The sequence below is a fragment of the Cheilinus undulatus genome, linkage group 13 (genome assembly GCF_018320785.1).
Source record: "Cheilinus undulatus linkage group 13, ASM1832078v1, whole genome shotgun sequence".
NCBI classification, from domain to species: Eukaryota; Metazoa; Chordata; class Actinopteri; order Labriformes; family Labridae; genus Cheilinus; species Cheilinus undulatus.
Window position 1 is genome coordinate 4,868,615 of NC_054877.1, and position 25,892 is coordinate 4,894,506.

Below are 25,892 nucleotides of genomic sequence, written 5' to 3' on the forward strand. Positions count from 1 at the left end.
ATTAGAGTGCTGAGCTGTCTGACTCCACCCCTGACCACGCCCCTCTCAGGAAATGGATGTGGCTTAATGGATGTGGCTTTCCTGATCCTCCTCTCAGCTGGCAGCTGAGATGAAGCTTGGGAGAGGAGGGCGGAACTTTCTTTCAAGTGGGGCGTGCCAACTAAACCTGGGGGTGGTGCTAACATGAGGGGAAAATCTGAGATCAGATTGTTTCAGCACACATTTTTTTAAAGTAAGAGAATGGGGGGGGGGGTTGCACATACATTTGGGTGTATAGAGAATCTTCTGAGCTGAGCTACAATTGTAAAATCAGCCATTACAGTCCTTTTTTTGTAGTTTTCTCTGTCTAAAATCAAATCTGATGGTCTGTCCAGATTTTGTACCCATTGTAATATCATACTGAATCATTCTGGTAATACCTGTCCCTCACCTGGGGTAGCTGTATTCATGTAAGCATACATCCAGGAAGAGAAGTGGGTTGAGAAGGACCTTTTTTTGCATTAAAAGAGATGCATAGTTCTGAAAGGTTGTCTAGAGCTGGTTTATACAGGGTCCAAAACCTCCTCTGACCAGAGCACTGCACAGTTGTATTATTTAAACCACAGTGGGCTGTGTTAAAAAGGTGGGGAAAAGGTATGTGTTCTTTTTAAGGTTTTGGTGCTTTTCTGTATAACTTATCATTAAAATAACAGACTGTCTCCAGTAAAAATATTTGTTTTCCAAAAAAAGCACTGATTTATTGATGTCTGGGCATCCATACCTTTCTCTTGCGGGTGGTGAGGACCTGGAAGGGCTGGATCTGCTTCTTCTCACGATCCCAGGCCACCGCCTCAGAGTCCAGCACGCAGGATATCACAGAGTCCTTCTTCACCTTTGAGGAGTTATAATAAAGATATAGACAGAGAGAATTAGAAATGAATCAAGGTGTTTTATTGAGTCGAGAGATGAGGAGGGCTTTTGAACATAAAGGAGTCAGAGGATGCTATTTGCCAGCTCCATCTGCTCTCAGAGGATTGTGTGGAAGTTTCATTGTGAAAATAAAAAACTTGGGAGATTTAACCTCAGCACAAGACTCAGCTTGGAGCTTTTTAAAAAGACACAGACGCAGGCAATCAAATTGAAGACAGGCTCTGGCTGTTCCAGGACCTGCAGATGCCCCCCATTTGTTGCAAAAGGTTTTGGAAGTCAACACATTAACATTTCTTCTCCCTCCACGCTACATTTATTGCTTCCCTTGTGTAGCAATCTCTGCTACAGCTGTGTCTGCAACTCAACTAGTCACCAAAGTGTTAAGCACGCCTCCTCGTTTGGTCCGATGCCCACATTGTGCCAAAAGCCAAGAACTTCACAAGAGACATTTTTGCAGTTTGCTTCTTAGTTTTTTTTGTCTCTTTTCATTTTTTTACATTAACTAAAAGGCTTTGGCAGCTGATAAATATAAAGGAAAAAAAACACTGATAGGGTTTAGGCTGAGGATAAAACATCTATGGGCAGATTATATTGACGATGGCTGCTGCTTTTCAAGATCAGAGAGAGCGTTTGCTAATTATCTGAGTCACCAAAGCCTGTGCGTGCAGCTTAGGGATGTTAATCTCTCGCGGCTTGGTCGATACGGGTCCACAAGGACACTTTAAATTAACAACTTGGACCAGAATGAGAGCGGATCAACGAGTGACACCTGAAAGGTGATCAGAGGAAGCAAAGACACGCATTAGAGGTAACAATTTGTTTGGAGATTGCTGAATAAACCAAACAAACAGAACAATAAAAGGTCATTAAAATAAGTGATACATTAATTAACAATCAATTTATTTGTATTAATATTAATGTGGTAATATTTTAATACTAATTCATAATTAGAAGCAAAAAGGAACGGTGGTAGCTTTGGGAAAATTAGTTTTCCCTCATTATTATGCAAAATAATGCAGCAAGGTGCTGGAAAATCTAATCAGACCATCTCCTCTATGCAGGGTCCTTGCGTTGGTGTGAGGTTTCACTCTGGCTTTATTCATTCCTTGTGTTTATCACATAATATCAGGGAAATTATGCATGTCTTTCAAAATCTATCTGCCAAGCAATTGATTTTCAATGAAAGCTTCATTTAAATGACCGACAGCCTTTTTCAGAGCTCAAACACGGTCAATTAAACATCATAAATTTAAAGTTCCACATTAAATAAATACAATGCAAAAGTTTAAGAGGGTGTTTCTCTTTCCTTACGCACAAACTTTACTTTGTTTGTTTTTACAACACAAAACCAAACCATTCAGTCTGACATGATGGTGAGAAAAAGAGGTGTGAGACAGCGAAGGAGAGACCAAAAAATAACAAGAAATACTGCTTTAAAAGTGTAGAAAGAATGAGGAGAAGCAGGAGGAAAAAAACAGTGAAAGGGAGGTTTTAAAAAGGGAGATGTGTTGAAACAGAGTGCGAAAGACAAATGGTGAGAAGGGAGCCGGGGAAAAGGCGAGAGAAGACAGCAGTCAGGAGAACGGACAGGCAGGCAACGAGGAGAAAAGAGAGCGAGATAGAGAGAATATTTAAGGAGTGTTGAGAGAAACAGAGGAGTGGTGAGAGGGGAAGGGTTTAAAGAGGCAGAGAGAAGGTAAAATTGCAGACAGGCTGTATCAAAGCGGCGAAAAAGATAAGAGAGACAAGAGCGAACAAGACAAGGGTGAGAGGAGAGGTGAGAAGGAGAGCGGCGAGTTGTGAGGGACTGAACAGGTATCATCAAGAAGTAATGAAGAGAAAAGGAGGGGGAGATGATAAGACAGGGGAGGGGGGACAGGAGATGGCGACAGGTGGACAGAAGGAGCCAGAAGGTGAGAGGGTGAGACAAAGAGACATGTAGCTTTTAAAAGTTATGAAAAGAAAAGGAGCAAAAGAGAATGAATGTGAGAGAGAGGGCAGAAGTTATATGAAATGATGAGATACAATAAAGAGAAAGACTAGAGGGCAAAAATTAAAAGAGGTACAGGCAGAGCTGAAAAGTTTGCTGAAATGACCTAATGCAGAGCAGTTTGCAAAGGAGGGGTTACACACACCAAGTTGCACCCTAAGCAACCAAAACCTTTCAAGTCCTGCTGGCTGGGAGTTATTGGTTTTCCTCTAAACAGCGAGAAGGTGAAAAGAGCCTAATTTGTTGGAGGTGTGCCGGTTTAAAGAAACTGCAGCGTGAGCATCTCTGCAGTCTCACTGTGGCTGTTTCCTCTCTTACAAATCCACCCTGCACCACACTAACAACACTGTGCGCTAGCTTTGCCATACAATGTATTTATACAGCTTAAGTTTTATCCTGGAAGTTTTAGCAGAATGCCAGTTTATACTGATACAAACAGACATGGAATACTAATTCACTTGGTGGAGTAAGTGAAGCCCAATGGGATCAAAAAGTGCTAAAATGTTTACTCAGTAGTTGTAACAGTGTTTGGATGCGTCCCCATGCAGTCACATGTCTGACACCATTACATAAACAAGTATCCAGTCCCAGTCCAGGTGTAAGTAGGACTTAGCAATATAACCTTACAAAATCAAAAGACATGACTCATTTAAATGCATTTTCAGGTGATACAACCCTCCTTCCAACCCTCCTGTGATGGCATACTGAACTCATGTCTGTGCACAGGATAACAGATTTTTAAAAGTTTCTTTGTTCACTTCTTTGTAACTGCATCTGTAGTTTTAAGTTTCATTTTTCTCCTGCTGAGGTGCGTCAAGCTGCTAATGACAACACCACATTTCTGGTATGAGCGTTCACAATAAAAGCCCTTGAACAAAGTAACAACTACAGACTTTTGTTTTGAAAAAACTTCATGGAAATAGCGTGGTTGACATTGTTTTAACTTATCTTTAGCAAAGGTACTGTGTTTACAGCTGCTACTGCGACCTTTTGTAACGCAACAGCCTGCTTCTTTGTATCACCATGACCTTAAAACAGGCAAGTCATGAGAAAAAACCTTTAAATTGTTGTTTAAGGTGTTACAAAATGGATAACTGCACCGCTAGGCTCAATACGAAATAAATCCACTGCAGCACACAGATTGCGTTGAAACCTCAGACAGGCTGACAGACGCTTTGCAAAGTGAGCACACTCACTGCAGTCCATGACAGGGGTTCCCAAACTTTCAGCCCATGCAGCTGTAAACGCTGCAGCTGCATAAAGTCAGCGGTACAGCTGTGGAACCTAAATTAAATAATAAACATTTTACTTCCGTCAATTCCTTCACGATAAAAGCCCATAGCTGTTATTTCTTGAGTGCTTTTATTGTGACAGTATAGTCAATAGTATATTAACACTTCTCTGCACTACAGCAGTAAAACATTTAACTACAAGTTTAGTTTTGATGAAGTGAACATAGACTTTCAATCTTTTTTCCTCTGATATTAAGCTCAGAGATGAGTTAAGAATGCTCTCATAGGTTTGTTTTAGGAGGAGGAGGGACATGCATTAAGATGTGTTATCTACTTTAATTTTGTAGTAGTGCGATGCAATACAGGATGGGGTAGTTATTGTTATTGTCTGTGGCTTGCTGGCTGTGGCGTGTGCATGTGTATGCTTACATATGATCATGGCTAGACATTCACTTGTTTTCACACCAGCCACTGTGGTTAATGGCTACTAGCCACAGCTCTGTTGTTGGGAAACTATGTGTTATATATCATATGTACCTCTGGTATAAAGATGAAACGCATGCTCTCTCTTTTTTCCTTCATCAACATGATCAATATCAGCTCTCCTCTTAAAGCTTTTCTCTGTGTACATTTGAAACACTATAGAGACATGAGTCATACTTCACTGATAGAGACAGACACTGAGACTCTGGAGATTGAATGTTCTTGTTATTTTTCAGATATATTTCTTTAATGGTATTAAGTTTATACTACTAATAAAACAATAACTGTTAATGAAATGTTTACTCTAAAAACTCAATGAACTTTTCTAATTTTCACTCGGACAGATCTTCAACAGAGAATGCCGAGTATTTCTCCCCCCATTCTCCTAAAAAATTCTGTCATCATTTATGGTATAAATTTCTTTATATGGATAAAATCAAGATGAATGTTTACTTTATTCAGCTGAAATCTCCTGGACTCCTAAGTTACTAAAGCTATCAGTTATCTGTCTCTGATTCTCACTGCCTCGATAAACTATATTTAAAGTTTTTTTGTTCCTATCGCCTTTTATATCTGTTTATTATCAATAAACAGCAAATTATATTGAGTGTAAATACAGACATGTATGACATTTTAAGTAACATTTTCTTAATGTGTATGCAGAGATTCTAACTTTTTTTTTCCCCACAAATGTATGATAAGGGAATAGTAACCAACTAATATTCTAGCATAGCGCAAATCCCCGGCTCACGTGGGCGACAGAGACACACACAATTGGAGCACACACACAAACGGCGCTGATGTGCTGATGCTCAGTGGTCAGAGATGGGCAGGAGGAGAAAGTTCAGGAATTCTGAAACTTCGCCCTTGATCGAAGCCTGAAGTCTGCACTACCAACATGTTAGAGAGCGTTTCATGGTAAGTGTGTGCTTGAGCACAGCATGAGCATCACTGTCACGCAGCATGAAAGAGGACGAGGATGAGAGGAGAGCAGCTGTTGCTGCTATGTAAAAGACGTGCGTATGCTCAGAGGGAAAGGGACGGTAGGGGAACAGAGTGACAGGAGATCATGATGGAAACATTACAAATCCAAGACTGTGCACGTGTCCCATACCACAAGTTAGAGTCGGCACTCAAGTCACTGATGTGTGTGACTTAAGTGCAACTCGAGTTCAAGTTGCAGACTTAAGTCTCATCTCTGTGACCCTGAAATTGTTTTTCTGCTCATTATTGAGTTTTACTCCTAAATATTAAAATAACAGTAATACAGGGGGCTGCATCGCAGGCTCTCTCTCTCTCTTTATTATGCTTTATCTGGGCAGCATGACATGATTATAGAACAGCCCACAACTGGCTGACAGACCCTCACAAAGAGTACACAATATGGCGGCTAGCATTGGAGCTAGTAAACTTTTGCAATTCGATTAAAATTGATAAAAAGGCGTTCAATGTCACATTTACTGATGTGGATCTAATAATAAAAGTCCCCAAATGTCACACGAGTTCCAGCCTCGCTGAAAATGTTGCCGCAAGGGATTCAAAGGCATCGATAGCGTCAATGGGAAAGCACAGCGGCTAGCTTCAAGAGGAAAAACAAGTAAAAGGCAGTGATTTATGGTTCAAAAGTTATTTAACGTTTGATAAACTGTGTCACATCTTGTGTACGAAAGCGCTGGTCTGGAAGGCATTTTAACGATCATATTCAGAGGAAAACTGTACGCAGACACCATTCTTTGCTGCTGCAATGGATCCTCTGCTTCTACTTCAATTCTCTGAAACAGTAGATGTGCTTTCTGGCTGCAAAGAAGAATTGATTTCTGGTTTATAGTGCTAAACGTTAGCATGGCTTAAGGAAGCAAAATATAAAACTAAACCAAACGGTATCAGATTGGTGCATGAGCTTTTGTACTCGCTGATGCCAATACCTGCATTTTAAGCAGTATCAGACATATTTCGGATACTGGTATCGGCAACAGACAAACCCTAGTAATGTTATTTTATGATGTTACTGATGCAAAAACATTTCTTGCAAAGGGAACAGCTAAAAGCACATCAGCATGTTGTAGCAAATCAGACCAAAAGGCAGTACCTTCAAATGTTTAAGAAAAACATAAGGACTGCCTGTCTGTAGCATGCAATTATATCCGCCAGCGCTGGGAATAACATGCACTGATAACACATACTTCAGCTGCTCCAGGACAACTTTCTTCTTCATCTGCTCAAACTTCTGTTACCAAATATGTCGCGGGGTAATGTTGGACAAGTAAGTCTGTCTTACTGACATATGCCAGCCAGTGTTTTACTTTTCAGTTTCTATTTCAAACCAAACATGGGTCCACTGCGGATGGGGAAAAGATTCATCTTCCAATTCCTGCATTCATTTTTCTTTTTATTTATCTTAATCCAATTTTAAAATTGGGAAATAGACAACAAATCTGTAATCATTTTTGAAAATACTGATACATCAAAGAACCCAGAATGATCCGATTAGACGCACCATTTTGCAAACATTAATTAAAAACCTTAAACCTAAATATCAAACACAGTGAAAGCAAACAGAAGGATATCATTTAATGTTTGAACACAGTTAAAAGAAGTCATATTTCAGTTGTGTTAGAGGGGTACAAAAACATCCTTTTTGTTTGTAAAAATGTGTTTTTCCTCATGGATACTGAGAGAAAAGCTTAAAATAAAATGTTGCTGGAAGACGAAAAAAATGTCCAACTATTATGTAGAACAGTTTGGTTTAAACCTTAGGAATCAATCAGCTTATTCAAAGTAAAATTCACCTAATTGATTGAGACATGAGTTGATTTATCTCCTTGTAAGCACCACAGTGTTGACTTTCTCTGATTTTAAGATAAACAGTTCTCTTTCATCAAGTGCTTAATGCAGGAGTATTGTGCTGAATTCCTTTAAAAGCTCAAGTGTTATGGTACAACAGGTTGTTCGTAAAATTTTCTGATTGTTTCATTTGATTGATTTAATAACTCGCTCTGATTAGCTAACACCAGATGGGAGTTTTTTTCATTATTGACATTTCAATAACATTGGTGTTCTCCAATCAAAGCCAGAGTGAATGAGTTTGGCGGGAGTGGAGACTTCATTGCAGTTCCTTATTTAAGCTGAAAAACAAACTCAGCAGGTGCACAGGTAGTGAGCGTGCTCAGATAACCCCAGGGCAACTGCCAAAGCTTCAGGTAGCGGTGATCTCTTTCTCTCTCCCCATGCGAGCAGAAATCTCACTAATTTGGCAAGCCAACCCACAGCTGCTTTTCTGATTTGAACGCCTGGTGCTTTTAACATCATTTAGAGGGATAAAGTTTCTTGACAAGCTGGTTCAGAGTTTCCATTTTTAAGAGACACCTCTGCAAAAGTAGAAAAGAAATGTAACGCCCCTGATGAAAAGAGGACAAGGAAAGTAAAGGACAAGAAAAGGAACCCACACTCTTTGAAGATGGGTTTCAAACAGTGAGACAGACATGGGGAGGTGGAGTAGGCGAATGGAAACCACATGGATGAGAGACAGGTTGAGAGAAAGAGGCAAAATGAAAGACAGAGTGAGAGGGATAAATGTGTGCAGTTGTTATCCGCACCGCTGTAAAAGCCCTCATTTGGCAATCACAGCTCACACTGGCTCTCCTCCCTCCCTGGGGCCGAGCTGCGGCGTTCTGTGTGTTCAAGAGTTTTACCTTGGGAATACGAGCGATGATATCAGGGTATTTGCTGGTGTTGTCTTCCTGGTTGCGGCTGAAGATTCGAACCTCTCCATTCTCCAGGATGTGAATCTGTGGGGAAAAACGAAAAGCAAACACAATAACACTAAATAAAATATCAAAAAAAGCAGCCAATGTTCAAGTGAAAGCTCAGATTTTAGGATTCTGATAGATGGATGTGTGATTAATGTATGAAGTGAAGAAAGAAGAGCTGCCAATGATCCATGGGACAGATAAAATTTAATTCACTGCCAGTCGGTTCACAAAAATCAGACTATAAGTTTCATATGGTCACTGTGTCAGACTCTGACTTTGCCAAGAGACATGGCAGACAACCAGATGGACCCTGTCCAACCAAAGCTTGCCTTCTTTTACAACCTGCATGAGGTACACATGGATAATTGGAGAGGACAGTAAATACAGCTGTCTGAATGAGGACCAGCATACACTGAGCCGCTGTATAATTGTCAGGGTTTAATGTCACATCACACCTAGAGATGAGGCGATTATACGGTGTCACAATCACCTGCAGTTTAAAAAGTCACGGTTAATTAATCCTTAAGGCTTCACAGCACCGTGCGTTTTTCTTCTCACTTGCAAAGAAGGGAGCAGGATTTGATTTAAGGTGCAACATGCACAAAATTGAAGTGTGACACCACATAGCTGCATAGCTGTCTAGGAGATGCTACATAAGCTTTTCTACAGCAGAGACAGAGCAATGAGCATTTATGTCCACCAAAGAAACAGGTGAAGTTGTCGGTTTTGGAGCACAACAGACACAGCAACAATGACCGCAGAGCAATTCAAAACAACAGAACTCAGGTCTGCAAAGCCAGAGAGTCAAACATCTCCCTGTACCTCATGCAAACTACGGGTAGACCAACTATTGGTCTGGCTGATTATTGAGACCGATATTTGGCATTTGGCCAATTATCAGTAAAGTCTCAATTGCAAAGTGCATCTTCCCCATGGCTTTATTTTCACTCTCCACAGTCTCACCAGATGCCCTGCACACAACACAATCTGTCAAAACTCACATGAGGACTAGCCAATCAACACTAGCCACTGACATGGTGATAAAATGTGAGGACTTTTTATGGACTAAAATTAGACTTAAACTAAAAAGGGTAGAAATGACTAAAATGGGACTAAAACTAAAAGACATTTTGTCTTTAGACTAAGACTAAAATTAAAGGCAGCTTCCAAGATTAACACTGCTTGGGAATAATAACTCCTTATATAGACATCCTGGGGGTTTGTGTTGATAGGTTACATCTTTCTTACCGTCTTATGTGTTGTTGATTCAAAGTTATGATAAATTTTACATATTGCATAGTATTTTAACTCTAAGGTTAGAGTTGGCGTATTTTGGACAAGAAGATACACCTGTTATTCAGAGTTAAACAACTTTTGAACCATAGAATGTATGCACTTGTTTTTTCCTCTCAAAACCCTCAATTGTGCCATTCTAATGACGCTATCCATGCTTACAGAACGTTTTCTAGCAAACCTTGAACTTTGCAGACTTTCATGGGTCTGAAAAGACTTAATCCACACCAGTAACTCCCATATTGGACATCATGTTATCCATCTATAACTCATTTTTTCCTGCGTTCCTGCAGTAAGCAAGAAGTTAGCCCACTGCAATACTGACTGTTTGTATCCCACAATGCATTGCAGCTGGGCTGTGACAATCATTGGCAGGCTGCTCTCTTGCCACCCCATGATTTGCTGAACTGCTCATGTGCACAGACATAAAATGCAGAAAACAGTCTGAGTGACTCATAATATAGACAGTAAACACAGAGAGGCTGTAATTCGTCGCTCAGAGTCACACTGCACTTTAAATAATGACTCAAAGTCTCAAGAGTGCAATGACTTTTGTTTTTAGTAAAAATGTTAATATTTTGAAGACTTTTTCTCACAGAATGATCATTTTTTTATTCTTCAGTCCCAAAAAGATGGGACAGCAAGTTTGTGCAAAAAACCCTCAGTCATTAATTTTTACTGTGTTTAGAATATAAAAATCATTGCATTTTATTTTACATTTAGTTCTTTCTATGGTCTTTATAGTCCCATAATTTTCAAAATGCAAGTGACATTGCTGCTACACATATTCTCAAAGTCCAGGTTTACCTGAAGAAAAGTGACTGTGCACCACAGGGTTGATATTTTAAAAGTTTTTCAACACAAAAAGTCCAGGAGAGACACGATGGTTAAAAAATAGCTTAGAGCTCAGAGGGTTAAGTATATTGAATGCCATAAGAAATACATATCAGTTCCAAATATCGGCTATCAAGCTCATGAAATACTAATAATTAGTAGTTCATATGATATTACATTAGATTTCTGAAATTAATGAGAAATACCATGATAATCATGAACCCAAAAAAAAGGAAGCTTCCTCTTTCCTGCAAACGTATCTGTGAGTCATTGTTAACCATCAGGCACTGTGAGCAAATATTCATGAGATTTTGTTGTGCATCATGAATGATTTACTTATACACTGTGAGGAGGGATGCAACGATTATGGATTATGATTCTATAGGAATAGTCTGAAAAGAAGCAAACAGGGTCAGCACACCAGGAAGTTCCTGTTATTCAAGACGGCGACTCACATATACATTTGCAAGTCTGAAGAAGAGCGAGTTTGCTCAAAACAACACATGTTGCTAAATAAATTCTTTAACAGGAGCTTCCTGGCATGTAGACTTCAGCAGAGTACTTTCTAGACTCCAACGTGCCTTCAGATCCATAATCCTTGCATCCCTCCTCACACATTCATGACATACAACGAAAGCTTATGAATTATGTGCTTGACATGTACAGCTCCAATACAAACGCCATCAAAAACGCCCCCTCTCTCTCTCACACACACTCTGTATCACCAACAAACAAACTAAATCACTAAAGCTAAATCCTAACAAATATTCCCTGGCAGCTGATGGCTGACAGCCATTTCCTGCCAACGTTCCTCTCATTCATATCTCTGGTGATGGGAGAGGGAAGAGGAATCAAACAGGCATTGATCACAATCAAGTTATCAGCTTATTAGTGCTGAAACTGTCAGTCAAGCTGCCTCTTATTTAACAGACTAAATATTTGATCAAGAACTTGTCAAAATCACATTCATTTTTTCAGCTATGAGACTGATTGCTCCTGATTTTGTCCATCGAAAAGTAAAAAAATTAAAAGATGATATTCCCTGTCACAGAAGACAAAGAAAATAAGAAAATTCTCATGTTTGAAAGGCTGAAGCCAAAATATGCATTGTATCTTTTTCTTGAGAAATAAGTTAAACTAAACCTGATAAAGACTTACAGGAAATCGAGGGATAAGCAGAGTTATATGGAGCTGATAAATGTCTAATTTCTTTTTTTCTTGTTTTTACTTATTTTTATTGGGGTTTTGTGTTTTCAAAACAGTAAAGAAAATGATATACAAATGTGTGGTTTCACACATTCTATCAGTTTGGAAAGAAAACCACATTAAAAAAACAATTAATACACAAAAAAACAATATATAAATAAAACTGAATCTCATGTTACATCACTTCTTTCAGTCATTATCTCCTTCATGGGTTTGTCTTCCTAAAATAATCCATAAAAGGTTGCCATATACAGTAAAATGTGTGTTCCTTCTCTCTTAATGAGCATTTTATTTTTTCTAACTGTAAGTATTGCATTACAGTAGGGCTGGGAATTCAATCGCAAATTAGATTAAATCGCAATATGGCTTGCTGCAATTTACAAATCGCAGAAGATGCAGTATTTCTTAAACTAGAAATACGTCAAAATAGCAGTTAAATACATTCATTTTTTGCAGCAGCAGCTTTACCTCCTCCACCCCAGCCGCCTCTTTTATAGCTTGAAGCTTGTTGCATCCACATATTCAGATTCACGCTACTATTGATTCATTGATTCTGAAATAATTTTGTTTTTTTCAATACACATTGTCATTTACATGTCCATCCACATGGGGGTTTCTAGCCATGTGCTCCTGGAAAGTCAAAGCATACTGCTCGACTAACTTAGGGGGCATCTTTAGAGCAGAGCCTTCTCTGCCGAGTAAAACTGTAGGCTATATTCTTTTAGCAATGAAATGGTAAAATGTATGATAAGTGTTTGTGACTGAATGTAGGTTATAATTTTGATTTATTGCTTGAATTTGTTGAAAAATGTTAAGTGATATAACCTAATAATAATTGCATATTAGGTCACAATCGCAATATGGGGAAAAAACAGTTGCAATTAGATTATTTTGCAAATTGTTCAGCCCGACATTACAGTGTTTGATAAAGCTGCATGGGTTGAGGTTTTTCTTTGTTTCCAATTGAACAAAATTAGTCATCTTGCTAACAGCGTCACATACCGAATCATGTTGTTTTGGTGACTTGAGAGCTGTACAGTAGTAGGTTTCACTCCAAACACTGGGTCAGGTAAGATCCGTTTCTGTAAAACCTCAGAAAGAGTTTGAAATATCTTATTTCGATAATTAACAATTCGGGGGCAATCCCAGAATATATGTGCTAGAGAAGCTGAACCTTGTCCACACCTGTCACAGGATGGACTTACTGAAGAAAACATTTTGGAGAGTTTCATTTTGGACAAGTGAAGTCTGTGTATTATTTTTAAATGTCTAATTTTACACAGATTTGTCAATTTTCTCCAAATGAATTATGATCCGTAGCCTACCTTGGCTTCACTTAATTACTTTGATCTGATCCAAGTTGCTTAAACCAATCCCCACCTCAACACCTGTTCTCTGCACTCGGTTTGTCTCGCTCCCTCTTTGTCACACAGTTTTTTAGAAGTCTCAAGAGTCTATTCTTTTACTTGTGAATTAATTTTCACAGCACTTAAGCTGCTAATGTTGACGAGGAATGTTGTTAATGACGCAATGAAAAGATCAGAAATAGCTTTGTCCCGAACAACCTCAGTCTTTGTACAGACTTTTAAAAGAATGACAGGAGTGACTTTTACATTCAGACTGCACATCAGTGGTTGTATTCACAGTTTGGTTAAACCTCAGCACGTCTCTTATGTGTGTTTGCATGTGGGTGGATCTCCTTAGAGGCAGGGCATCATGGGAGGAGGAGAGACTGGGCTGACTGTCCACTTACTAATCTGTTTCAGATGACATTCATCTCTGAGACGGATAAAGTAAGAGCCAACATGGCACACTTTTATTAAATTTGAAAGCTTCTGTGGCTGATTGTGTAGTGACTTCTGTGTGATTGATCTGCTCTTCGTCTGTTCATTTTTATGCAATCAATTAATTGAAATTAACATGCTATTTTAACAGCATTAGTTATGGCAAAATAGTAAATGGTCTTTAGCTTCTGTAATGCTTTTCTAGTTGTGCTACCATTCAGGGCGCTTTAACATCACACTGATGGTGGAGGGTGCTATGTAGAGTGGCCATCAGTATCAGCTAATCCCACTGATAAGCGTGCACAGTGGGAGCAATTTAAGGTGAAGTGTCCTGCCAAAGGATAACACATCAACTGGGGTACAACCATCCAGTTAAGAGTCCAAAGACTACCACTGAAACAGCTTCCCCACATCAGTCACGCAAGCTAGGTAAACATGAACAGTTATTACTGTTGGATGATGTTAATATGCAGAGAATTGCATTTACCTGCAGCTCTGCAGTTATTAATAAGTCCAAGGTCTTCTATGATTTCAATCTGCAGCTTCATGGTTGGGCTTGGTTAAATCTGTATGCAGATAAACCAAATTAAATAATAAGTCTCATGCAAATCAGGCTCTCCTTGGTTTTTGAGCTCTACATTTTTGGAGAGTTTTGTTGTTCTCCTGCAGCTTCTTCTCCAGTTGAGACTCTGTGAGGCCAATTATAAAAGAAGGTTTTGACAGTATTTTAGGTGCAAATTCAAGAGGCTAATCTTACAGCACAGTGAGGAGATAGATCCACAGAGAGAGAATTTTACAAATCCAACAGCAAAATCTAAAAAAGATGATAAGATAGATGATGCCAGCATGCATCAGGGAGCATTTTTCCTATTTTTCACCAGCCTCAGCAGTTACTACGCATTAACCTATCAATAGTAATGTGAATGGATGAAGGAGTGAGCCTTGACATCATATTCAGAGGTTAGTGTCAGTAGTGCATTTGAGTTCAGCACATATTTTGATTTTTCTGTGAAAGTATGCTGCACATAACACAAGCATCAGGGTAGGAGGAAGGGAATTGTAAATTATCCACTGGAGGTCCACTGGTAATACTACTCCTCTGCAAATAGGGCTTTAGGCATAATTGTTGATTTGTTATGTTTACAGAAGAGTGACTTGTTCACTTGTTGCTGAAGATGTCACATCAGGTGAAATAAGGAAAAAAAAATACAGGAACAAAACAAGTGAAGTCACCATCTCTCTCTCTGTGAAGGGTAGGAGGACTTCTGCACCTGAATCAAGTGTCATCAGTCATCTTTTTCAACTCTGAGGTTATGTATGTCTTCTTGTGTTTTTAAAGTTTGTTTACAGTTTATCTCAGTATCATTTCTCAGTGTGATTTAATCAATAATGTTTCTACATTAAATGAAACTTCAGTTTTGGAGAAGAATTCCTCTGACTATGTCAAGAAAACAAAAATTCAGATTATTTTTGCAAAAGTTATTAAAAAGAAAAGATGAAAGCCATTTCTCTGGAGGTCAAAGGAACAGCCTGCAAAGCTCAGAGACGGGGTTGTTGAAAGGCACAGATCTGGGGAAGGCTACAAAAATTGTGCTGCACTGAAGGTTCTCAAGAGCACAATGGCCACCATAATTCTCAAATGGAAGAAGTTTGGCACAACCAGGATTCTTCTTGGCCAAAATGAGCAATCAGGTGAGAAGGCCGTTAGTAAGAGAGGTGACCAAGAACCTGATGGTCACTCTGACTGAGCTCCAGAGATCCTGTAAGGAATTGGGGCAAAGTTCCAGAGGGGCAACCACTCCACTGGTCTGGACAGAAGCATCTCCTCAGTGTTTAATGCATGAAAGCCTGCTTGGAGTTTGCATTTAAAAAAAAAAAGGACCCAAGGGACTCTCAGACTTTGAGAAGCATTCTCTGGTCTAATGAAACGAAGACTCAACTCTCTGGCATCAATTCTAAACTTTGAGGCCAAAGTAGATTTTTCTTCTATATCTGGAGGAAACTATGTGCTGCTTATCACCATGCATGGTTAAGCATAGTGGCAGCAGCATCATGCTGTGGGTTTTTGTTTTTGTTTTTTTATCAGCAAGGACAGAAAGACTGGTGACAATTAGGACTGCGCAATTTATCAAAATTTAGATTAAATCACAATATAGCCTGCAGTAATTTTCATACCGCAGAAGGTGTAATTATTTCTTCAATCTAAAATTTGTGTTAAAATACCACTTTAAACCTTTTCTTGCTACAGAGATGTTATGCATTTCATATCATGCAATCATTCAAATGCCATTTTCTAGAACAGTCTACAAGAAAATCCTACTTCCTTCATTTTTATATATTTTTCTTCATTCCCTTCAATACAACAATTCACGTCCAATTTGCAATACAATCAAAATAATCATGTTTAGATCTTTTCCCAAACTGCTCAGCCCGTGTTTAATCCTCTGCTGGTTATAATACAGAATTATTTATTTTTTGTGTTTGTTGTATTAAATAAGATGAGGAACTTGAGAAATAATCACATATCAAATCTCAATGTTTGGGCGGGGAAAAAAATCGTAATTAGATAATTTCTCAATCGTTCACTCTTTATGACAATGATCATAGGCACACAGCCAAGACAAGACAGGTGTGGCTTAGGGACAACTCAGTGAATATCCTAGAGTGGCCCAGCCAGAGCTCTGACCTAAACCTTCTCGAACATCTCTGGAAAGACCTGAAAATTGCAGTCTGTGGATGGCCACCATCCAACCTGAGCATAAAAAAACTTAAAAGGAGGAATGGCAAAGAATTCCACAACCCATGTGTGCAAAGCTTGATGCACCATTTTCAAAGAGACTCAAGGTTGTAATTGCTGCCAAAGAAGCTTCATCTAATTCCCAAGTAAAGGGTCTGAATACTTACAAAATGTGTTATATTTTAGTTTTAATTTTAAATAAACTGGCAAAAATTTCTGTCTTGACTTTGTAATTCTGGGGTATTGAGTGTAGATTCATGAGAAAAAATAATTTAAATGATAGTGGCATCAGGCTGCATGCACTGTTATATATACAGTTGCTAGAAAAAGTATGTGAACCCTTGGAGATTTCTTGGATTTCGGCACAAATTGGTCATCAGATGTGTTCTGATCTTCATTTAATTCCCAACAATAGACAAACACAGTCTGCTTAAACTAATACTGCACAAAAAATGATATGTTTTCATGTTTTTTATTGAACAAAACATGTAAACATTCACAGTGCAGGGTGGAAAAAGTATGTGAACCCCTAGGCTAATAACTGGTTGACCCTCCGTTGGCAGCAATAACCTCAACCAAACATTTCCTGTAGTTGCAGATCAGACCTGCACAACAGTCAGGAGGAATTTTGGACCATTCCTCTTTACAAAACTGTTTCAGTTCAGCAATATTTTTCGTATGTCTGGTGTGCATCGCTCTCTTGAGGTCATGCCACAGCATCTCAATGGAGTTAGGGTCAGGACTCTGACTGGGCCACTCCAGAAGGTGTATTTTCTTCTGTTGAAGCCATTCTGTTGTTGATTTACTTCTGTGCTTTGGGTCGTTGTCCTGTTGCATCACCCATCCTCTGTTGAGCTTCAGTTGGTGGACAGATGGTCTTAAGTTTTCCTGTAAAATGTCTTGATAAAATTGGGAATTCATTTTTCCGTCAACGACAGCAATCCGTCCAGGCCCTGAGGCAGCAAAGCAGCCCTAAACCATGAGGGCCCCTCCACCATATTTCACAGTTGGGTTGAGGTTTTGATGTTGGTGTGCTGTGCCTTTTTTTCTCCACACATAGTGTTGTGTGTTCCTTCCAAACAACTCAATTTTGGTTTCATCTATGGACAGAATATTTTGCCAGTAGTGCTGTGGATCATCCAGGTGCTCTTTTGCAAACTTCAAACGTGCAGCAATGTTTTTTTTTTGACAGCAGTGGCTTCCTCTGTGATGTGCTCCCATGAACTCCATTCTTGTTTAATGTTTTACTTATTGTAGATTTGTCGAAGCAAATGTTGACATGAGTCAGAGATTTCTGTAAGTCTTCAGCTGACAATCTAGGAGTCTTCTTCATCTCACTGAGCATTCTGTGCTGTGTTCTTGCAGCCATCTTTACAGGACGACCATTTGTAGACAGTCTGTCTTACCATGGACACATGAACATCAAGACTTTTATAGATACTTTTGTAACCCTTTCCAGCTTCATGCAAGCCAACAATTCTTGAACATAGGTCTTCTGAGAGCTCTTTTGTGCCAGGCATGATTCACATCAGGCAATGCTTCTTGAGAACAGCGAATTCAACACTGGTGTGTGTTTTTTACAGGGCAGGGCAGCTTTAACCAACACATCCAATCTCATCACATTGATTGGACTCCAGGTTGGCTTACTTCTGGCTCCAATTAGCTCTTGGAGAAGTCATTAGCCTAGGGGTTCACATACTTTGTCTATTGTTGTGAATTAAATGAAGATCAGAACACATTTGATGACCAATTTATGCAGAATTCCAAGAAATCTCAAAGGGTTCACATACTTTTTCTAGCGACTGTAAATGGTATCATGAGTTGACTTGCTTAATTATCAAGGAAAATAATAATAAATAATATGTTTTGAAGTGTCTACAGCAAAAAACGACATAAATAATTTTAAATACTTATACAAATTGCAAATGCAGATACACTTCTGTAAACTTCAATGCCTTTCTGCTGGCATTTTGTCCACCTTTTAAGTACTACTTAATATAAAATAATTGCAGCCTTTTATGTGGTTATATAATGGCAGAGTCTGACAATGCAATTGCAATTAGATTAATCGCACAGCACCAATCTAAAGCTGATATTATTCCTTTCCTTATATGTTCAGTTTCTCTCTTTATGTAGTTGTCCATTGTTAAAGTTGTTTGAACCTGAGGACTAAGATTAATCACTGAGATGTGAAAGTCTGACTTATTTTGTAGAATACAGGCTGAAACAATCCTACACCTGCCATCAAAAGTACCTGAAAATTGATTTGTAAATGTAAATACAACAGCATTGAAAATAAAAAAATACATGCAGAACAATGCCATAGATATCTGCTGGAAATAAAAAATATATAAGCTGCAGAAGATTAAAGACTGTATTTTTCTAAATGTAAATGGTTTGGGCCACTGCAGATGGGGTGCTCTTGTCGGCCATCATATGTTCCTGCATGATATTAAATTAACTTTGAAGGAGGTGATGTTTAATTACATTTTTTTTGCATATTTATATTTGGCCAGGGGCAGAATAATTTTCAGTCTACTGTTCTCACTGATAAATCTGGGTTGCCTCTGATAAATAAACTCATAAAATATAAAGAAAAACATGCAATCACTCACCTGACTGGCACAGCCCCATGAATACATATGGAGTTACACTGATTCATCAAATGCCACACATGCAGATTCAGACTTTCATGGCTGTTCACAGAACTGAGCACATACACAAACATATAAATACAGAGGGAGTGTTTAACCAAGCCATGTATCAAGAGTCCCCCTGCTGGTCGTTAGAGGTACAGTCTACTGCAGTGACAACAGAGAGAGGAAGGGAGGGAAGAGGAGGACGTCATGAGTCTCTTTCTCTGTTTCTCTCTCTCTGCTCATCTTGCTTCTTCTCATTTCAACTCAGTTCAAAGGCACTTTATTGGCATGACTGTCCAAAATTAACAATACAGCTGGAGGGGTTTACATTACAGTCTCTCTCTTGCTGTGTCTCTTTATGTCTCTCTCTCTAACAAAATTTCCCTCGCCTCTCCGCCGTCTCCCGTTGTGTGTCTTCAAGTTCCTCTCCCTCTCCCTTTTATGTTTCTTGCCTCCTTCTCCTCACCTCTCTCACCACCCCTCCTCCTTTTCTTCTCTCTGGTCCACAATGGCAGAAGTAGCTTTCTCTGCACACAGGCCCAGGGCAGAAGAAGCAACACTGTTTATCTTAAAAGAATAGGCACAGGCGTACACACTGTATACCAAAATACTCATGCATGTGTGCACGCAGCGGGAGTCGCAAGATGGCAATACCTCACGCTGAAAGAACACAGCCGAAAGGTATCTGCATATGAAATTCAGCTGGCATATGTTCTGTGCAAACAAACAGTTGCACTTTGTCAATTTGCTACCTAAACGCACAGGCATTCACACTAACGCATATGCACGCACCTGTGCACGCTCTCCGTCGTATTTATACTCGCAGGTGAATGCTGCCTCATCAAACTTCTTCATCACCTCACCGACACCCTTGGTGGGATGTGCCAACATGGGTCTCAGCGGTACTCCTGGGAAAGGGAGAGGTGTGGAAAGAAAGGTAAATGTCATCAAATTAAAACATCAAGACTTTAAAGGAAATGCATCAAAAATAAAGTCATGCCTTTGTTAAGTTTGAGATACGAGTGTGTTTACACACATGCACAAAACTCCTGAAGACTTTGAGATTGTGAGGGGTGGGTAACACTAACTACATACGGACACACATAAACAATCACCAGGGTGAAATTCTAATAAATCAGTGTCTTCCTCAAATGGCTGCCTGCTGTGTTAGCAGCTAGGTTTCCATTACAATTTTTCAACAAAAAAAGCAATATTTCTTACATTTTGACTAAGTACAATTGCACTTTGAATGTGTTTCCATTGAATGGAGTTTTAGGCATGAGCCTCAAAATTCTCATAAAATCTCATCTCATGAGATTCCGCTGCAACTGAAGCTGGATGCTCAAACCTGTTGCGTGTTGGTACGGTTATGATTACATCTGCAGTGGTTGTCTTGATAATTTTGAACAAAAGACAAAGACAACGGATGATAGTTCAGTGGCAAAGCCTGTATGTATGGCAAAAGCTAAGTATAAGTGTTTAAGTATTACGTTAAGCAAAGTCTTGTCTCCTCTTCTGTCCACATATACCGCGCCATGTTGTCTCGGAGTGAACTGGTCATGTGACACCATGCGTTATGTCCTGTGACTTGTAAATGCAAAAAGTGTTTCTATTGCACTTTTGCAATATATTTCTATATCAAAACGTCTGAAAAACTTCCTCATGAGAGTGTAAAGACCTTTTAGCGATATTTGAGAGTTTTTTCCAAATTCAGGTGTGTCCATTACCAGTTTTTTTATTTCGTTATTTAGATTCTGCACTTTTCTAAGGGTGATCAGAAACAAGACTTCTGCCGTAGAACAGTCAAGGGAATGTCAGAACTTTTGCATCAAATAACACAATCGCACCTATTGTAACTGCAGAGGTAAAACAATGCATCCTTAAGCCTACATGCATAACTAAAAATTTCATAAGATTTCAGTTAGACTGCCCTTGAAGTCTGTCCCATCTCTGTTACTCTCCCATGAATCTCATAGGTTGAGCCGTCGTCTGTCAGACTGGAGGAGGAGGCGTCTCAGGAGGAAAGAAACACAATGGAAAAGCAGCAGACAAAGCAATAGACTCAAATATATGGTGTTATGCCAGCTTTTTATACATATCCTAAAACATATCTGCATTATCAAAAGAAGAGCAGGGAAGCATATTGGAAGAATGCAAACATAATAAAGCAGTAATATTCCATTTACTGAAACTGCACAACATTCACTAAACTGTCAAATGTCAAACGCCGGTCACAAGGCATAAACATCGTCACCCTTTCCTCCCCACTCACGGGGAATTTTCCTGAATAAATCCTGCTGGGTTCTCACATCAGCTCATTTGAACTTCACACAGAAAATTTACAAGGGAGCCGGCAGGCAAGTCAAGGTAAAGTCTGGGTGAAATATTCAGCTGTTTGCATTCACCACATACCACCTTCCTTGGTTACTATAGCTGTGTTAAAGAAACTGCTTTTGTTGGGTTCTCTACTGTTTAAAAAAATAACATCCTATGATTTGACTGACTTTATTTATGTCTGAGCCTGGTTACTCACACTAACTGATGTTGCTGAGTGTCATTTTGTGCACCTAACACTTAGAAGCATACTGAAGGCCCTGCAACTCTTAGAGCAGTGGATGTCAACTGGCCCAGCTTTGGGACCCATCACAAGTTCAAGAATAAGAAATCGGGACCTAAATTTCTGATATATCCATCAAACAGTCAGATGTATTTGATGAAATATTGTGCTATTTTGAACGAAGATAAAAAAAAGTGACAAATCAGACTAAAGACAACGTGAAAAACATAAATAATAAAGATTATACCATGGTCTTGGTGATTACTATACTAAATCCTCCTCCTCACTTACAAATCCCTTCATGCCCTTGCCCCTCAGTACCTCTCTGACCTCCTTCAGCCATATACCCCAACCCAGAGGCTCCAGTCCTCAGACACTGGCCATCTCACAGTTCCCACCACCAAACTTCACACCTATTGAGACAGAGCTTTCAGGACTACAGCCCCCGTCCTCTGGAACTCCCTTCCTGCAAACATCCACAATGCTCCATCCTTGAAAACGTTTAAAAAACTCCTTAAGCACTACCTGTTCACCACAGCTTACAGTCTCTCCTAAACCTGCCCCCTACATACACTCAACTTAGTGTTTGTCTTTCGTGTTGTGTCTTGTTTTCCACTCTTCTGTAAAGCGACCTTGGGTCTCATAAGTCCAAGCTATTATTATTATTGTTATTATTACTCGATTCTGATTGGCTCTGTAAGTTCCATTGGTGTTTATTAACTTCTGATATACGGACACCTATGGAAGTTCTCAAGTAGTTCCGGTCAAAAAATGTTTACACTGTTTCAGATGAATGTGCCACAGCTGTTAGGCGAGAAGAGTAACCATAGTAACGTGAAGCAGTCATATCCCACAAGGACACAACATAGCAAATTAAATACAACAATGAGCGAATTCATAATATATTTGGTGAATATGACAGTTTTTATGACTGGGTTGCTGCTGAGGAATGAGATGAGTATCCTCTGATCATCACATGATGGTGATGTAAGACATAAGCTACAGGAAGCACACAACTTTTTTCCAGGCTCACCTTAACACTGAGAATTGATTATCACACAAAAGTTACTGCCTTCCTGTTCTAACTTTTATTAAGTATTGTCATTAGATTTAAATAACATTAAAATAAAATTTAAAATAAAATGAAAAAAAAGAAACATTATAATAAAAATTAAAATAAGCCATTATTTCTTTGTAGAGCCAAAGGAAACACTTATGATAAGCCGGCATAATTATATCTGATAAATACTGATGCATATCTAATGGGGAATCAGCACCTGCAGGGTGTCGATAGCTCTGTTTCACCTCTGTGACGTGGTAGTGTAGAAGGAGGTAATATTCTGTTTATTCAAACAGCTGGTATGCTAAAATAAAGCTTTCTATCAGATGACTGTCCATGTTAACCTACAGATTTATAGTCTAAACACAGATGACTATCTGTCTCCCTCATCTTCATGCCTTTTCATTGAAAAATCCATTGAGCGGACTAGATTTTTTGATCCAGTGTGACTTAATATCTATGGCTCGTCCTATTTACTTGAGTACTGAACTACGTTTATTTTCCCTAAGAACATTATGGGATTGGAAGGACTATTCCAGTTATTAGTCAAGCTCTCAGGCATTGCTAGGGAAAAAGGGATTGATGGTTTGGTAAAACTTTCTATTGTGATAAATTATTGTTTTTTTATTCTTAAAACTGATAACTGGACACCTCGTCGGGCATTAACCCGTACATGACAATTCAGGGGAAGTATCATAGAAGATTTCTGAATGTTTCTGGGAAATCCCAGATTAAAAAAAAAAAAAAAAACTTTCCAGAGAGATTCCCCAAAATTCCCTTACGTTTCCACTGAAATATCACTTGACAAGACTGGTTAAATTTTCTAGGAAAAGTCCTTCATTTCCTATGATTTTTTCTTAGATTGACAGGAAAGTCTCCAGCAAAGAGTACCAAAACCTTCAGGGGAAATCTCCCCCATAAAAAAATAGGTGAAATTCCCTAACCCTCCCCAAGTTTTCATAAAAAAAAAAGAAAAAAAAAAAAGAAATCTCATATGAGTTTGGTTAAATTCACAATGGTAACAAGAAATACAGAAAAAACTCTCTAAAACATCTGTGTCCCACTTTGAGCCCCTGGCCCACCAGGTGGGAACCATGATTATACAGTATATCTTCAGTATGGTTAAACTTGTAATATTGTGAATTTGGGTAAATAAACACTGATTGAACAAAAAGCATCGAATAGGCTCCAACAAAACTGCGGTCCACCAAGAACATTTCCACGACCCACTTTTGAGTCCCAACCCACCAGTTGAGAAACACAGAGGATATTGCAGACCCTTGGCTCCAGAAATGATCACTGATTTATTTCACAGATCAGTCAGTGAAGGAAGGACTGCTAATGCTTACAGATATCTGTTAAATTTTAAAAGACTTGAACATGTTTTAAATGATCTGGAGTTATTTTCACACACCTACTCTTTTTTTTGTTTATTTATTCTAATGAGGCTAGGTATATAATAAAAATTAAATCAATTAAATATGAATAAAAGTAAGCCAAACTGAGAGGTATTTCAAATTGCTGCAAAGGAAAGGAGCCCTCTGACAGAGATTTTGCCAAGAGCAGCGCCTAACAAAGGGTCCATGGCCATCACTGCGTCAGATGTCATGTCTAGCCTCCTGAGACATTCCCTCTTCCTGCTCAACAGTAGTAATTCCCGCTTTGAGTTGAATGGGGAAACAGCTTAATCATGGAGGTTTGAGTAGTAATTTGCCTAAAATTGTGCATGTGTTAAAAAGGCTTCAGTGTGAGTAAGGTCAGGAGAAGTTTGCTTATTTTCCACTATTTGAGTAAAAGGGGTGATGCTTCTGCTTACAGGCCTCAAGGTTATCACACTGAGACAATTCTTGGATCACTATGAAGAAAAAAAATACCCAGTAGCTGCAAAATTAGTCTCAATGACACATTCCCACATGACACATCAGCATAACACCCACAACTGTTTTCTGTGACAAAACCACAGTTGAAATTAGTTTGTTTGTAGTCTCATTTGGCCGTAATATGAAAGTCCTCTGACTAACAATCCCCTTGGGCTTTGCTGCTAAGTTAAGCTTAAAAAAGAGCAGAGGAGTGTTATAATGAAATACAGCAAACAAATTGCTTTAATTGCAGCTTACAGAGCACAGAGCCAGTCACTTTTTGTCCAAACTGCTTGGTGCTTTCCAAAAAAAAAGAAAAAGAAAAAAAAAGAGCAGCTACGTTTGCATTTAGGAACAGAACATCCCTCTCAGTGAGGAAAAAAACAATTGTTTAGCTGCCAAAAGAGCTGCTAGATTTGTCTAACTGACCAACAAGGGCCAATTTACTTTCCCAATTTAGCAGCGTTCAGATGGTGGCTGGTATTAATTTCCCACCTTGGTGCCAAGGCTCCTTATCACAAATGGCTTGACAACAGTGTAATTGGGAGCTAATCCTTAGTTTAGTGGTATCTTTTATCTTCTGTGATAAATGACTCAACTAAAATAACTGACTCACCTCCACTGAACGGATCAATAAACAAGCACCAGTCCCTGTTTGGGAACTTATAGCCTCTCTGCCCTCCATTGGCTGCTTACCTGGAGTGAGCTTGCAGTGATTGGGCAGCTCGTCTATGCCCTCTTTTAGAAGAACAGGGATAAGGACGTCGTAATTGGGCATCTCACTGGATGAGAGAGCACGAGGGAGGCAAGGGGGGTGTTTGGGAAGAAAAACAAAATAAAAGAATCAATACCATCCAAAATGAAAGAGAGAACAATGAGTGAGTGAGAATGAGAGACAGGGCTTAAGGGGGGATAAGGCATTGTAGTGATGTCGAGGAGAGACTGCAAAGTGATTCAAAGGAAGAACGAGGGAGGGAGGGGTGTAAGGATTCAGTTACCAGTAAGTCTGTTTGAGAATGAGACTCTTCTCTTCGATCCAAGCCCGCCTGCTCTCAGCGCTCATCCCCTTCCCAGCGTCAATCACAGCTGGAGGAAAAGCTATAAGGAAGGAGGTTAAAAAAAATGCATTTCAAACAGATCTGTGTAAGCGTTTGAACATTTGTATGACAGAACAGTTGTTGGATGAAAGTTCAGAGACTTCAAAAGAGAGTGGAATATACTCGACTTACTGCAGTGCAATTACTTGTGTACAGCTGCAGTCTGTGTTTTCTACAATACTGAGTATACTCAACTTGAGACTGTAGTTTTATTACAGTAAAATCTGGAATATAAGCAGACTTTTAATACAAATTTCTTCATCTTAAAAGTTAGTTGCATCCTATGTATCAATGGGACTAGTATACCAATATAAAGTACTAGATTAGTGCCGCTTTTTAACTGCTTTTCTCCCTCGTTAAGCAATAATCTTGCATGTTAAGAAAAAGGGAAGTATACCGTTGAGTAAATACACCTTGTTTAGTACAGACTTCAAACACCCCCTCAAGTCTAAGGCAACAA

At 39.1% G+C, this 25,892-nt stretch overlaps 1 protein-coding gene across 1 annotated transcript in view; it reads right to left on the minus strand.

Moving 5' to 3' along the window:
* The window catches only part of lig1 (ligase I, DNA, ATP-dependent), a 126,132-nt gene that overhangs the window by 58,202 nt on the left and 42,038 nt on the right, over positions 1-25,892 (minus strand). The window contains exons 15-19 of the mRNA XM_041804099.1: positions 25,334-25,433; positions 25,032-25,117; positions 19,652-19,767; positions 8,307-8,402; positions 761-871 (exon numbers count right to left, since the gene is read on the minus strand). Of these exons, the coding sequence (XP_041660033.1) occupies positions 761-871; positions 8,307-8,402; positions 19,652-19,767; positions 25,032-25,117; positions 25,334-25,433 (509 nt within the window). The remainder of the gene's footprint in view (positions 1-760; positions 872-8,306; positions 8,403-19,651; positions 19,768-25,031; positions 25,118-25,333; positions 25,434-25,892) is intronic.